Raw genomic sequence first — 12,670 nt, forward strand, 5'->3', positions numbered from 1 at the left:
GAGAGGAGAGGAGGGGAGAGGAGGGGAGAGGAGAGGAGAGAGTAAACGGATAGAGAGGAGAGGAGGAGAGAGGACGGGAGAGGAGGAGGAGGAGGGAGGAGGGGGGAGAGGAGAGGGAGAGGGAGAGGAGGAGGAGGTGGGAGAGGAGAGGGGAGAGGAGGTGGGAGAGGGAGAGGGAGGGAGGGAGAGGGAGGGAGGGAGAGGGAGGGAGGACAGGTTGAGATGACAGGTTGAGATGAGGTGTGACTGTGGGCGGCGGCGCTGGCGCTGTGTGTCTCCCACAGACAGACACACCGTGGGCGGGTCCTGGGCGCCGGGAGACGGCGGCCGCTCCTCCCTCCTCGCCCTCTCCTTCCTTCCTTCTCTCCCCGGGCCGGGCCGGGTCGCGGCTGTCGGGTGGACGATGTTGTGGAGCCGGAGCTGCCTCAGGCCGCTGTTCCCGCTCACCGCCAACCTCCTGCGGGCGGCGCCCACACCGGCGGTGAGTACACGGGCCCATCCCCCGGGTACACGGGCCCATCCCCCGGGTACACGGGCCCATCCCCCGGGTACACGGACCCCCTCTGGTACACTGACACACCTTCCCCGGGTGTACAGACCCTCGGGTACATCTGGTACACGGACACCACGCCACCGGGTACACAGGCCCTCCCCCTGGTGTACAGACTCTCCCCCTGGTGTACAGACTCTCCCTCAGGTACACAGACCCTCCCCCTGGTGTACAGACCCTCCCCCTGGTGTACAGACCCTCCCCCTGGTGTACAGACCCTCCCCCTGGTGTACAGACTCTCCCTCAGGTACACAGACCCTCCCCCTGGTGTACAGACCCTCCTGGTACACAGATACCCTCGGGTACACAGACCCTCCCCCTGGTGTACAGACTCTCCCTCAGGTACACAGACCCTCCCCCTGGTGTACAGACCCTCCTGGTACACAGATACCCTCGGGTACACGGGCCCTCCCCCTGGTGTACAGACTCTCCCTCAGGTACACAGACCCTCCTGGTACACAGATACCCTCAGGTACACGGGCCCTCCCCCTGGTACACGGATACACTTGGGTACATGGACCCTCCCCCTAGTACACAGACCCTCCCCCGGTACACGGGCACCACACACAGACCGGGGTACGGACCCCCTCTCGTACACGCCCCCTCTCGTACACGGACACCCCTTCCCCCGGGTGCACAGACCCTCCCCCAGGTACACGGACCCTCCTGGTGTACAGATACCCTCAGGTACACGGACCCTCCCCCTGGTACACAGACCCCTCCCCCCCCCGCCAGGTACACGGACCCTTGGGTACATGGACCCTCCCTCAGGAATACGGACCTTCCCTCGGGTACACATCCCACTGGTACACGGACACTCGCGTACACGGATACCCCACCATGTGGTACACGAACACTCCCTCCCTCGGGTACATGGACACCCTTCCCTTGGGAACACCGACCACCCTTTGCATATTGTCGGCTAGTGTAAAAGTATTCCCCACTTGAAAGCAACTGATGTGTGTCAGCAATACACAGCTCTGGGAGCACAGCAGGCTGCATGTAGAGAGAACTCTTTTACAGTGAGAACTGGGCATCCTGTTTGCATTCCACTTGAACAGGCAGCTTCTCAAAGAGCACCAGTGCAAGTATAGCAGCATGGTGGTGAGTTTATCATTTGGTTTTTGCAGATCAGAAGGGAGAAAAGTACATTTTTTTACAATTAAATTATTTTGTTTTCATAGAGTGATACAGTGTGGAAACAGGCCCTTCAGCCCAACTTGCCCCCACCGGCCAACATGTCCCAACTACACTCGTCCCACCTGCCCACGTTTGGTCCATATCCCTCCAGACCTGTCCTATCCATGTACCTGTCTTAACTGTTTCTTAAATATTGGGGAAATTCCTGCCTGAATTCCTCTGTCAGCTTGTTTCATTTCTCCCGCCACCCTTTGTGTGAAAAAGTTACCCCTCAGATTCCTATTAAATCTTTTCCCCTTCACCTCAAACCTATGTCCTCAGGTCCTCGATTCACCTACTCTGGGCAACATACTTTGTGCATTTATCCGATCTATTCTTCTCATAATTTTTATACGCCTCAATAAGATCACCTCCTCTCATCCTCCTGTGCTCCAAGGAATATAGTCCCAGCCTACTCAACCACTCCCAATAGCTCAAACCCTCAGGTCCTGACAACATCCTTGTAAAACTTCTCTGTACCCTTTCCAGCTTGACAACATCTTTCCTATAACACGGTGCCCAGAACTGAACACAAAACTCTAAATGCTCCTCATCAATGTCTTATACAAATACAACATGACCTCCCAACTTCTATACTCGATACTCTGAATGAAAAAGGCCAATGTGCCAAATGTCTTTTTGACCACCAAATCCACCTGTGACTCCACCTTCAAGGAACCATGCACCTGAATTCCTAGATCCCTCTGCTCTACAACACTCCCCAGAGCCCTACCATTCATTGTATAGGTCCTGCCCATGTTAGACTTCCAAAAATGCAACACCTCTCATTTCTCTGTATTCAATTCCATCAACCATTCCCCTGCCCACCTGGCCAACTGATCAAGATCCTGCTACAATTTTTCACAACCATCTTCACTATCTATTAAAAAACCACCTACTTTTGTATCATCTGCAAACTTGCTAATCTTGCCGTGTATGTTCTTATCCAAAACATTGATATAGATGACAAACAGTAACGGGCCCAGCACCGAAGCCTGAGGCACACCACTAGTCACAGGCCGTGAGGCAACCTTCCACTATCAGATTAGATTATTTTGATGTTTGCAGATCTATGCAAAAATTGAAATTGAAAAATGTGCTTTAGAATCTTTAAAATGGACCAGGGACTGATGATTTATCGTTTTGTTGGACGTTGCTATCAGAGAAAGAGGATGAAGCCCATAATTATATGAGTAATAGCTGGATTCTGTTGGATGTGCAGAAAATGTGTCCATATATATTTAAAAAAAATAATAACGTGTTTAGTCGCAGGCATGATTCGGAAATCAGTGTTGATCAGTGTTGAAATCACCCTGTTCTGGTGATTGCTTATGTGGCATCGTATTAGATGGTTCAAATTAGTCATGCCGTACATTGGTAAATGGGGTTCAGTACACAAAAGCCCAGTGTCGTTGTTTGTATTAATGCAACCAGACATTTCACAGAACTAGAATATTGCAGCGTTAGGAAATGCTATTCAGCTCACCTTCCCTGTGTTGGGATTTTTGGAAAAAGTCGTCTTTCATTTCACTTCCTAGCTTTTTGCCATTGGCTGTTTTAAGTTCTTTACCCATTTTTTCCCCAAAAAAACCCTACCCCCCTATTTTTGAAATTAGCTTCTGGTAAAACATTTCACGTCTTGAAAACTCTGAGGAAAATCTTTACCTTGCAGGCATATGTGTGGAATTCAATGAAAGCGGCAGAGCAGAGTGAGAGAGTGGATTAAAAAATGTTTATGAGATTGGTCAGTGGAAAGTGAAACGAGAGGAATAGACGGTGATGCAGAGAGATATAGAATACATGAATGAAAGATAGGCAAAAAAGTAACAATGATAAAGGAGCAGGCCATTGTTAGTTGTTTCCTAAGTGAGAACGAGAAGCTGGTGCGACTTGGGTGAGGGAGGGACGGAGAGAGAGGGAATGCAAGGGGGGCTTTAGTCACAATAGGAATCTTCTTTCGTGTGGCATGCACAGCTTAAAGTTGTAGGACAACTTGTTCTATTTGATCTTCTGTTTGTGCACGTCTAGTTGATTGCATTAGTCGAAACAGGGCGGACCACGTGAAGGTTGCAATCTTCCACCCCACAATAGGAATATTATGTCAATATCTAGGTGCCCTCCTTAAGCAAACATATAAAGCCTTCTGAGTTAGTGCAAAAGAAATGTACTAAAATGATAGACACAAAATGCTGGAGTAACTCAGCGGGACAGGCAGACTGGAGAGAAGGAATGGGTGACGTTTCAGGAATGAGGGATTTCAAATAAGTGCATGGAAAATGGATATCCTGGAATGGGGGAGATTGCAAGGTGATCTGATGGTGCCATTCAAAATTGTGAAGTGTGGAGTCAAATGGGGAGACCACTAGTGGAAGTGTTAAGTGACATGATGGTGCCAGGCGGAAGACCCGGATGTGACATGAGGAAAAGCCTTGTGCAGGGAATGTTTAAGATCTGCAGCATGCTCCTGAGATCAGCAGTGGTGTAGATTCAATTATAAAGTTCAAAAGGGAGTTAGATAATTATCAGAAAGGAAGGAAATTGCAGGGTTGTTGGGAGGGATCAGTGTGATTGTCTGCATAGTACTTGCATAGTCCCACATCATGTGTTCTCTCTCTTGACGTATTCAAGAGAGAGTTAGATGTTGCTCATATGAACATAATCAAGGGGTTTGGGGAGAAAGCAGGAATGGGGTACTGATTTTGGATGGTCAGCCATGATCATATGGCTCGAAGGGCCAAATGGCCTACTCGTTCACCTATTTTCTATGTTTCTGCCACCCATCACACCATATGATTGTCTGCATTGTACTAGCACTAACAATCTTTAGCTATCTGAAGAAGGGTCTCGACCCAAAACGTCACCTATTCCTTTTCTCCAGAGATGCTGCCTGACCCGCTGAGTTACTCCAGCTTTTTGTGTCTATCTTCGGTTTAAACCAGCAACTGCAGTTCCTTCCTACACAAATCTTTAGCTATCTGTCCATTTCAGAAAGGAATATATATTTTCTTCTATTTTCTCTGTCATCACCTTGTCATCTTTAGTAAGTTGTCTCTTCATCACAGTTCGGCACAGACATCATAGGACATTATTGATAACAGTATTGATTACCGAAGCAGCTAACATAGGATTACAAGATCTTTAAATTGAGAGAGTGTAAAAGGCCAGGAAGTCACCAAAAGCACTTTTATAAACGCACTGGTCCAGGAGTTCTTGGTCTGATACTGGCCATGCATTTTAGCAAGGATGTGGCTTAAGAGGTTACGAAAGTCATATGCTGCAATGGCTCACAGAAGAGGAATTGTAATTTTGTGAATGAATTGCAGAAGCTGGGATTAAGAGGATATTTGAAAGACATGTTTAAAATCACATAGGATACAGGCAGCAAATACATTAAATAAAATTTCATGAGTATTAAAGAGTTACCAGCTAGCTAGTGTTGTTTGTTTGTGGAAACGAGTCAGAAGTGGTACAAGGCACAGTGGCCGAGCTGATCGAGCTGCTGCCTCATGGATACTTCACACAAGGCACGGTGGCACAGCGGTAGAGTTGCTGCCTAACACGCCAGAGACCCGGGTTTGATGTTGACCTCGTGTGCTGTCTGGATCTAGTTTTAGATCAACACCTTTGTAATTTGCTCACGTATCTGCTAATCGCTTTCTTATGCACTCTTTAGCGCCAACACAGTAATGTTATTAATTATTCCCACTGTTCCTCAACTCAAACACAAATAGATTCAATCTTAGTGCGTAGGAAAGAACTGCAGATGCTGGTTTAAATCGACGATAGACACAAAATGCTGGAGTAACTCAGCGGGACAGGCAGCATCTCAGGAGAGAAGGATTTTGTGACATTTTGGGGCAAGACCCTTCTTCAGACTGACTAAGAATCAATCTTAGAGTCATTTAATATCCTTTTTGTTTAGAACCATATTTTCCTCAATTGCTCCTTGCTTATCTTTTTCCTTCTCCATCATTCCTGATTACTCAATAACTGAGAATATTAAAATCTATTCCTGGACGTATTGTGTTTTGCCTCCACCATTGCAAGGGATTCACGATCCTTTGTGCCTATACGCATGCAAACATGTACTTCAATATTTAATTCATCACTTTTACTATTTTCCAGAAGTCTGATTCTAAGAGTTTTTGGAATGTTCCTAATCTTTCTATTGTTTATATTTCTCACCTTCTGATTTAATTTTGAGTCTTATCTGCTGTTTACTGATTCTTCTCCCAATGTTAAAGTAGTTTGACCTCTCACTATCAGTGCCAGTTTGTGTTCCAGTGACAACATGGTTCCAGCCTTGGTTGGGCACAATAGGCCAGTTTTATTAAGATGTCTCTTTCCCAGTTTCTCTGACACCCTCACCTATTCCGTCTGGATTATATTCGTAGCTACTCGCAAGTAGGACATATTTTATTGTTTAGTATTTGACTGAAGAACTAATTATTGTGTTAGAGAGTCATAGAGTCACACAGCACAGAAACAGACCCTTCGGCTCAACCAAGATGCCCCATCTACACTAGTCCCACCTGCCCACTAATTTCCCTGTAAATTTTTCCTATCTATGTACCTGTCCAAATGTATTTTGAATGTTATTATAGTATCTGCCTCAACTACATCCTCTGACAGCTTGTTCCACATACCCTGTGTGTAAAAATGTTGCACCTCGGGTTCCTATTAAATCTTTCTCCTCTCTCCTCAAACACATGTTCCCTGGTTGTTGATTCCCCTACTCGGGGTAAGAGACTGTTCATTTACCCTATCTACTGCCCTCATAATCTTATACACCTCTACAAGATCACCCCTCAGCCTCCTGTGCTCCAAGGTATAAAATCCTCGCCTGCCTAATCTCTCCCTGTAGCTCACATTCTTAACATCTTCATAAATCTTCTCTGCACTCTTTCTGGCTTACCAATATCCTTCCCAAAGCAGGGTGACCAAAACTGAACACGATACCCCAATGTTTGTTTCCAGCTGTGGACTTGATTTCAGATGCTATTTAATGGCTGAAGTCAAGCTTTTTCCATTTGAGGCAGCTGGCCAAAATAAAGCCAATTCTGTCAAGGCAGCACTTTGAGACGGTAATCCACGCCTTTGTTACCACTCGGCTGGATTACTGCAATGCACTGTATGTGGGGGTTAGTGGGTCCTCCATCGCCCGTCTCCAGATGGTACAGAATGCAGCTGTACGTCTTTTAACTGGCACACGTAAACATGAGCACATTTCGCACATTTTAGCCTCACTCCACTGGTTGCCTATTCAGTTTAGGATCCATTTTAAAATTATTTTATTTGCTTTTAAATCCATAAATGGTCTTGCCCCGCCCTACCTATCTGAGCTTCTACACCCTTATACACCCGCCCGCTCTCTCAGGTCAGATAATCAGCTGCTCCTGAGTGGGCCTAAAACTAAGCGGAAGCTCAGAGGGGACCATGCCTTTGCTGTGTCGGCACCCAAATTATGGAACGATCTGCCTCTCCACATTAAACAGGCCTCTTCTCTGTCTGTTTTAAATCTCTTCTTAAAACCCATCTCTTCTCCGTGGCCTTTGATACCCAGTAATATGTCGACTTTATTTGCTTGATTGGTTTCTTATTTTGATTGCTTATTGCATGGCTATTATTTTTACTCATGTTTTATGTCTTTTGATTTATTGTTGTATTTCATATGTGATTTATGCGCCTTATGTGAGCTGTTATGTTATGTTCTGTTATGTTGTCTGTTTATGATGTCTTGTTTTTTCTTCTGTACAGCACTTTGGTCAACATTGGTTGTCTTAAAGTGCTTAACAAATAAAGTTGGATTGGATTGGATTGAAACCACACTTTGCAGGCAACTGTTTTTATTCCTTCAAAATAAAATTTAAACTTCCTCGGAAAACTTGAAGGAAAATTGGCAAGATGGTGCTTTTGGCTGTTTGATGAAAGACTGCTACTGGACATGAATATTATATACCCAAAACGTCACCTATTCCTTCGCTCCATAGATGCTGCCTCACCTGCTGAGTTTCTCCAGCATTTTTGTCTACCTAAAATTACATCTGCTCAGTGCGATCTTGGTCACGTTGGTGGTATCACCATGATTCAATGATCTGTGAATTGGCACACTTTTCCACTACACTATCCCGTACAAGCATCAAGCATTGCCACAATAAATCTTGTTCAGCTTGGCTAAGGAGTAAAACGTTCACTATACCTGGTCCCAACATTAACCCTAACATCAGAAGCACAGCCTACACTGCACAGTGAAATCCCTTCATTCTCCTCAATATCCTCATGGGTAATTTATGACATAATTATCATTGTTGCATCTGATGTTCCTGGAAAGTTGCAGCACGTCAGAAATGTGTTGTTCTTGTTGTCCAGTGCATGTGACAAATGAACCCTCTTGGTCGTGTTCTCTTGATTTTAGTTTAGTTTAGAGATACAACATGGAAACAGGCCCTTCTGCACACCGGGTCCGTGCCGACCAGCGATCCCCGCACATTAACACTATCCTACACACACTAGGGACAATCTTTACATTTACCAAGCCAATTGACCTACATACTTGTACGTCTTTGGAATGTGGGAGGAAACCGAAGATCTCTGAGAAAACCCATGCAGGTCACGGGGAGAACGTACAAAATCCATACAGATAGCACCCATAGTCGGGATCGAACCCGGGTCTCCGGCGTTATATTCGCTGTAAGGCAGCAACTCTACCACTGCGCCACCGTGCCGCCCTTTACCCACTTGCAAAGATGTTGACAATATTTGCGATTTTCAATTTTCCAGGCTTTCATGTCTCTTTAATGTATCCCATTTGAGTGGATAATTGAAACAGTACGTCAATATACCTGTGTCATTTGATAGACAGGTTGTCTGTCCAATACCTCGGTGGTTTGTCAGCCAAGTGGAGGCACACTTGGAATCAGATGAGTGATCAATATTAGTTACTAGTTACTTTGGGAGATGTGCATGGTTGATGAAGAATATGAATGAGCTTAATAAAATGTGATCTTTATTTTCATTATTCTCATTGCTATTTTCTCTACTTGTAATATGGCTTTAATTCTAATTTTAATTCCACTGCTAATTAAAATGGACAAAATCTGTTTCCTTGCCCATTCTCAATGTCCCCTAAACTTTCCTAACAAAGTGCCTTCAGACGTGGCAAACTCAGGTTTATCATCAAAGTGCATCCACTTTTTGCAGGGCTGTCAATTTATGGTTTATAACTACTGTTTAATAATTGCCCTCTTTAACCCTAATTCTGTTCTTAAATGTCTATTATTTTAACTACTTGAAATTACAAGTTTTTGAACATGATTTAAAAATCAAAAGGCAACAAATGCAGGAAAAAAGATAGTGTTTATAAGGTCGTAAGTGATAGGAATAGAATTAGGCCATTCGGCCCATCAAGTCTACTCCGTTATTCAATCATGGCGAATCTATCTCTCCCCATTCTCCCCATAAATAAGTAAGTTTGTTTATTGGCCAAGTATTCACATACAAGGAATTTGCCTTGGTGCGCCGTCCACAAGTACCAACATGACATACAGTGACAGTTAAGAATGACTCAGAAAACACTAAACATTAATAATAATAAAATATTAATGATAAAACACCATTGATCAAGCATGTGAACCAATAAAATACCAGATCAAAGGGAGGCTACAGATTTTTGGCTGTTGAGTAGAGCAACTACTCATGGATAAAAACAGTTTTTATGTCTAGCTGTGGCAGCTTTGACAATCCAGAGCCGCCTTCCAGAGGGTAGTGATTCAAAGAGTTTGTGGCCAGGGTGAGAGGGGTCAGAGATGATGTTGCCCGCTCGCTTCCTGGCCCTTGCAGTGTACAGTTCATCAATGGAGGGAAGGTTGCAGCCAATAACCTTCTCTGCTGATTGGACGATTTGCTGCAGCCTCCAGGTGTCGTGCTTGGTGGCTGAGCCAAACCAGACCATGATGGAGAAGGTGAGAACAGACTCTACGATGGCCGTGTAGAATTGGACCATCATTGCCTGTGGCAGATTGTGCTTCCTCAGCTGCCGTAGGAAGTACATCCTCTGTTGTGCCTTTTTGACAGTGGAGTCGATGGTAGCCCCCCACTTAAGGTCCTTGGAGATGATGGTTCCCAGAAACTTAAAAGACTCCACAGACGTGACTGTGGTGTTGTTGATGGTGAGTGGGGTGAGGCGAGGGGGAGCTCTCCTAAAGTCTACAATCAATTCCACTGTCTTAAGAGCATTGAGCTCTGGGTTGTTGCGACGGCACCAGGACGCCAGCTGTGCCACTTCCTGTCTGTAGGCAGATTCCTCCCCATCCTGGATCAGTCCATTCAGGGTTGTGTTGTCCACAAACTTGAGAAGCTTGACAGAGGTGTCTGTGGAGGTGCAGTCGTTGGTGTAGAGAGAGTAGCGGAGAGGAGAGAGTACGCAGCCTTGTGGTGCTCCTATGCTGAGCGTTTGCGCATCCGAGATGTGCTTTCACAGCCTCACATGCTGCTTCCTGTCTGTCAGGAAGCTGGTGATTCACCGACAGAGGGGTTCAGGCACAGTCAACTCGGAAAGTTTGGAGTGTAGTAGCTCTGGCACAATGGTGTTGAATGCAGAGCTAAAATTAACAAACAGGATCCTCGCATAGGTTCCCTGGCGGTCTAGGTGCTGTAGGATGAAGTGCAGGCCCAGGTTGACTGCATCATCCACAGATCTATTGACCCGATATGCAAACTGCAGAGGGTCCAGCAGGGTGTTTGTGATATTTTTCACCCTGGCCAGCACAAACCTTTCGAGCGTCTTCATGACTACAGAGGTCAGTGCGACAGGCCTGTAGTCATTAAGATAAGTAATCCTTGCCTTTTTAGGTACAGTGTCATAACCCCCTGACACACGTACTAATCAAGAATTTATCTATCTCTGCCTTAAAAATATCCACAGATTCGGCCTCCACAGCCATATGTGGCAATGAATTTCACAGATTCACCACCCTCTGACCAAAAAAATGTCCCCTCATCGCCTTCCTAAAATAATGTCCTTTAATTCTGAGGTTATGACCTCCAGCCCTGGACTCTCCCACTAGTGGAAACATCCTCTCCCCATCCGCTCTATCCAAGCCTTTCACTATTCTGTATGTTTCAAAAAGGTCCCCTTTCATTCTTCTAAACTCCAGCGAGTGCAGGTCCAGTGCCGATCAACGCTCATCATAGGTTAACCTACTGGTTCCTGGGATCATTCTTGTAAACCTCCTCTGGACCCTCTCCAGAGCCAGCACATCCTACCTTCCTCCGATATGGTGCCCAAAATTGCTCATAATATTCCAAATGCGGCCTGACCATCTTCTTATAGAGCCTCAGCAATAAATCCCTGTTTTTGTGAACACAAGCCCTCTTGACATAAATGTTAGTATTGAGTTTTCTTTCTTTACTACCAGTTTGCTACCGTTTACAGTTTAGTTTATTGTTATGTGTACCAAGGTACAGTGTAAAGCTGTGCTAGCGAGTCAGCAGAAAAACAATACATGATTACAATCGAGCCATTACAGTGCACCATAAAGGCTGGATGGTGCCGGGCGAAAACTGGTAACGGATAATGAATAACCAATACCTTTCCAAAGAGGTGGAAATATGTGGATACGGAGAACTAGGAGAAAGACACAAAGGTTGTTCAGATAGCCTATTATTTGAAATTGTTCACTTTTTAATATTTGGTCCGCGTGGCTGATTTGTGCTCGTAGGACAATGAAACACTGGTTCTTGAGCTTGTTTTTGTTGTCGTGGTGCCAGAGCCAAAGACAATTCAGGTCTTTGCTTCACCCTTTGCCGATGAAGCTATGATTTTTTTTTTTTGCATTTCTTTCAATTTAACATTGCATACTCATTACTCATGATGAGTTCTCTCTGTTGGAGAAACCAAATCAGGATTGTGACTATTGTAAAAACATCTGTTCAGTTTGCAAGCGCAATGTGGGACTTCCAATTGAATGTCACTTCAATCTCCATCTGACTTCCACTTTAATCCCTCCAGCTCAATCTCCTGTTGTTCTCCATCTGTGACAGGCATTCTTTTGTGTTCCAGGCGGTATCCCGTCTTTCTTTGCACCATAAACGTTTTATTCATCTCGTTTATGGTTTGTGAACACATCTCCATACATAGGTTTATACCACAGATAGACACATAAAGCTGGAGTAACTCAGCGGGTCAGACAGCATCCCTGGAGCTATTCCTTTTCTCCAGAGTTGCTGCCTGACCCGCTGAGCTACTTCAGCTTTTGGGTCTATCTTCGGTTTAAACCAGCATCTGCACCTCCTTCCTATCCATAGGTTTTAAGATTGTTTTGAATAAGGATAGGTCTGGATGTTGGGGAGAGGTACTTAATGGGGGTAAATGAGATTGCAGTGTCATTTGGCAGAAGCCAGAGAGGATAGATAGTCAGAACCTTTTTCCCAATGGGGAAATGCCCAACAACAAGGGCGGTCACAGTGGCGCAGCAGTAGAGTTGGTGACTTACAGAGAATGCAGCTGTCTGTACGGAGTTTGTACATTCTCCCTGTGACTTGCGTGGGTTTTCTCCGAGAACTTCGGTTTCCTCCCACACTCCAAAGACATACAGGTTTGTAGGTTAATTGGCTTGGTAAATGTAAAAATTGTCCCTTGTGGGTGTAGGATGGTGTTAATGTGCGGGGATCGCTGGTCGGCGCGGACCGGTTGGGCCGAAGGGCCTGTTTCCATGCTGTATCTCTAAACTAAACTAAGGGCAAAGCTATAAGGTGATGGGGAAGTCTAATTGAGATGTGCGAGGCCAGGTGTATGCTCAGAGAGTGGTGGGGGCTTGGAGCACAGTCAGCGGTGGTGGTGGAGGCAGATACGATAGTGTCATTATTGCGACTATGAGAAAGGCACAAGGAAATGGAAGGAATAGATGGATATGGATCATGTACAGTTAAATGAGATCAGTT

General features: G+C 45.3%; 1 protein-coding gene across 2 annotated transcripts in view; it reads left to right on the forward strand.

The window, feature by feature from the left end:
* Positions 1-209: 209 nt before the first annotated feature.
* Positions 210-12,670, forward strand: part of LOC116972096 (calcium uniporter regulatory subunit MCUb, mitochondrial-like) — a 58,765-nt gene continuing 46,304 nt past the window's right edge. Inside the window, exon 1 of one of the 2 annotated variants that reach the window (XM_033019441.1) lies at positions 210-481. In XM_033019441.1, the coding sequence (XP_032875332.1) occupies positions 236-481 (246 nt within the window). In that variant the 5' untranslated portion in view covers positions 210-235. The remainder of the gene's footprint in view (positions 482-12,670) is intronic. The other variant, XM_033019449.1, reaches the window with a different exon arrangement.

This window comes from Amblyraja radiata, chromosome 1, assembly GCF_010909765.2.
Source record: "Amblyraja radiata isolate CabotCenter1 chromosome 1, sAmbRad1.1.pri, whole genome shotgun sequence".
Taxonomy (NCBI): Eukaryota; Metazoa; Chordata; class Chondrichthyes; order Rajiformes; family Rajidae; genus Amblyraja; species Amblyraja radiata.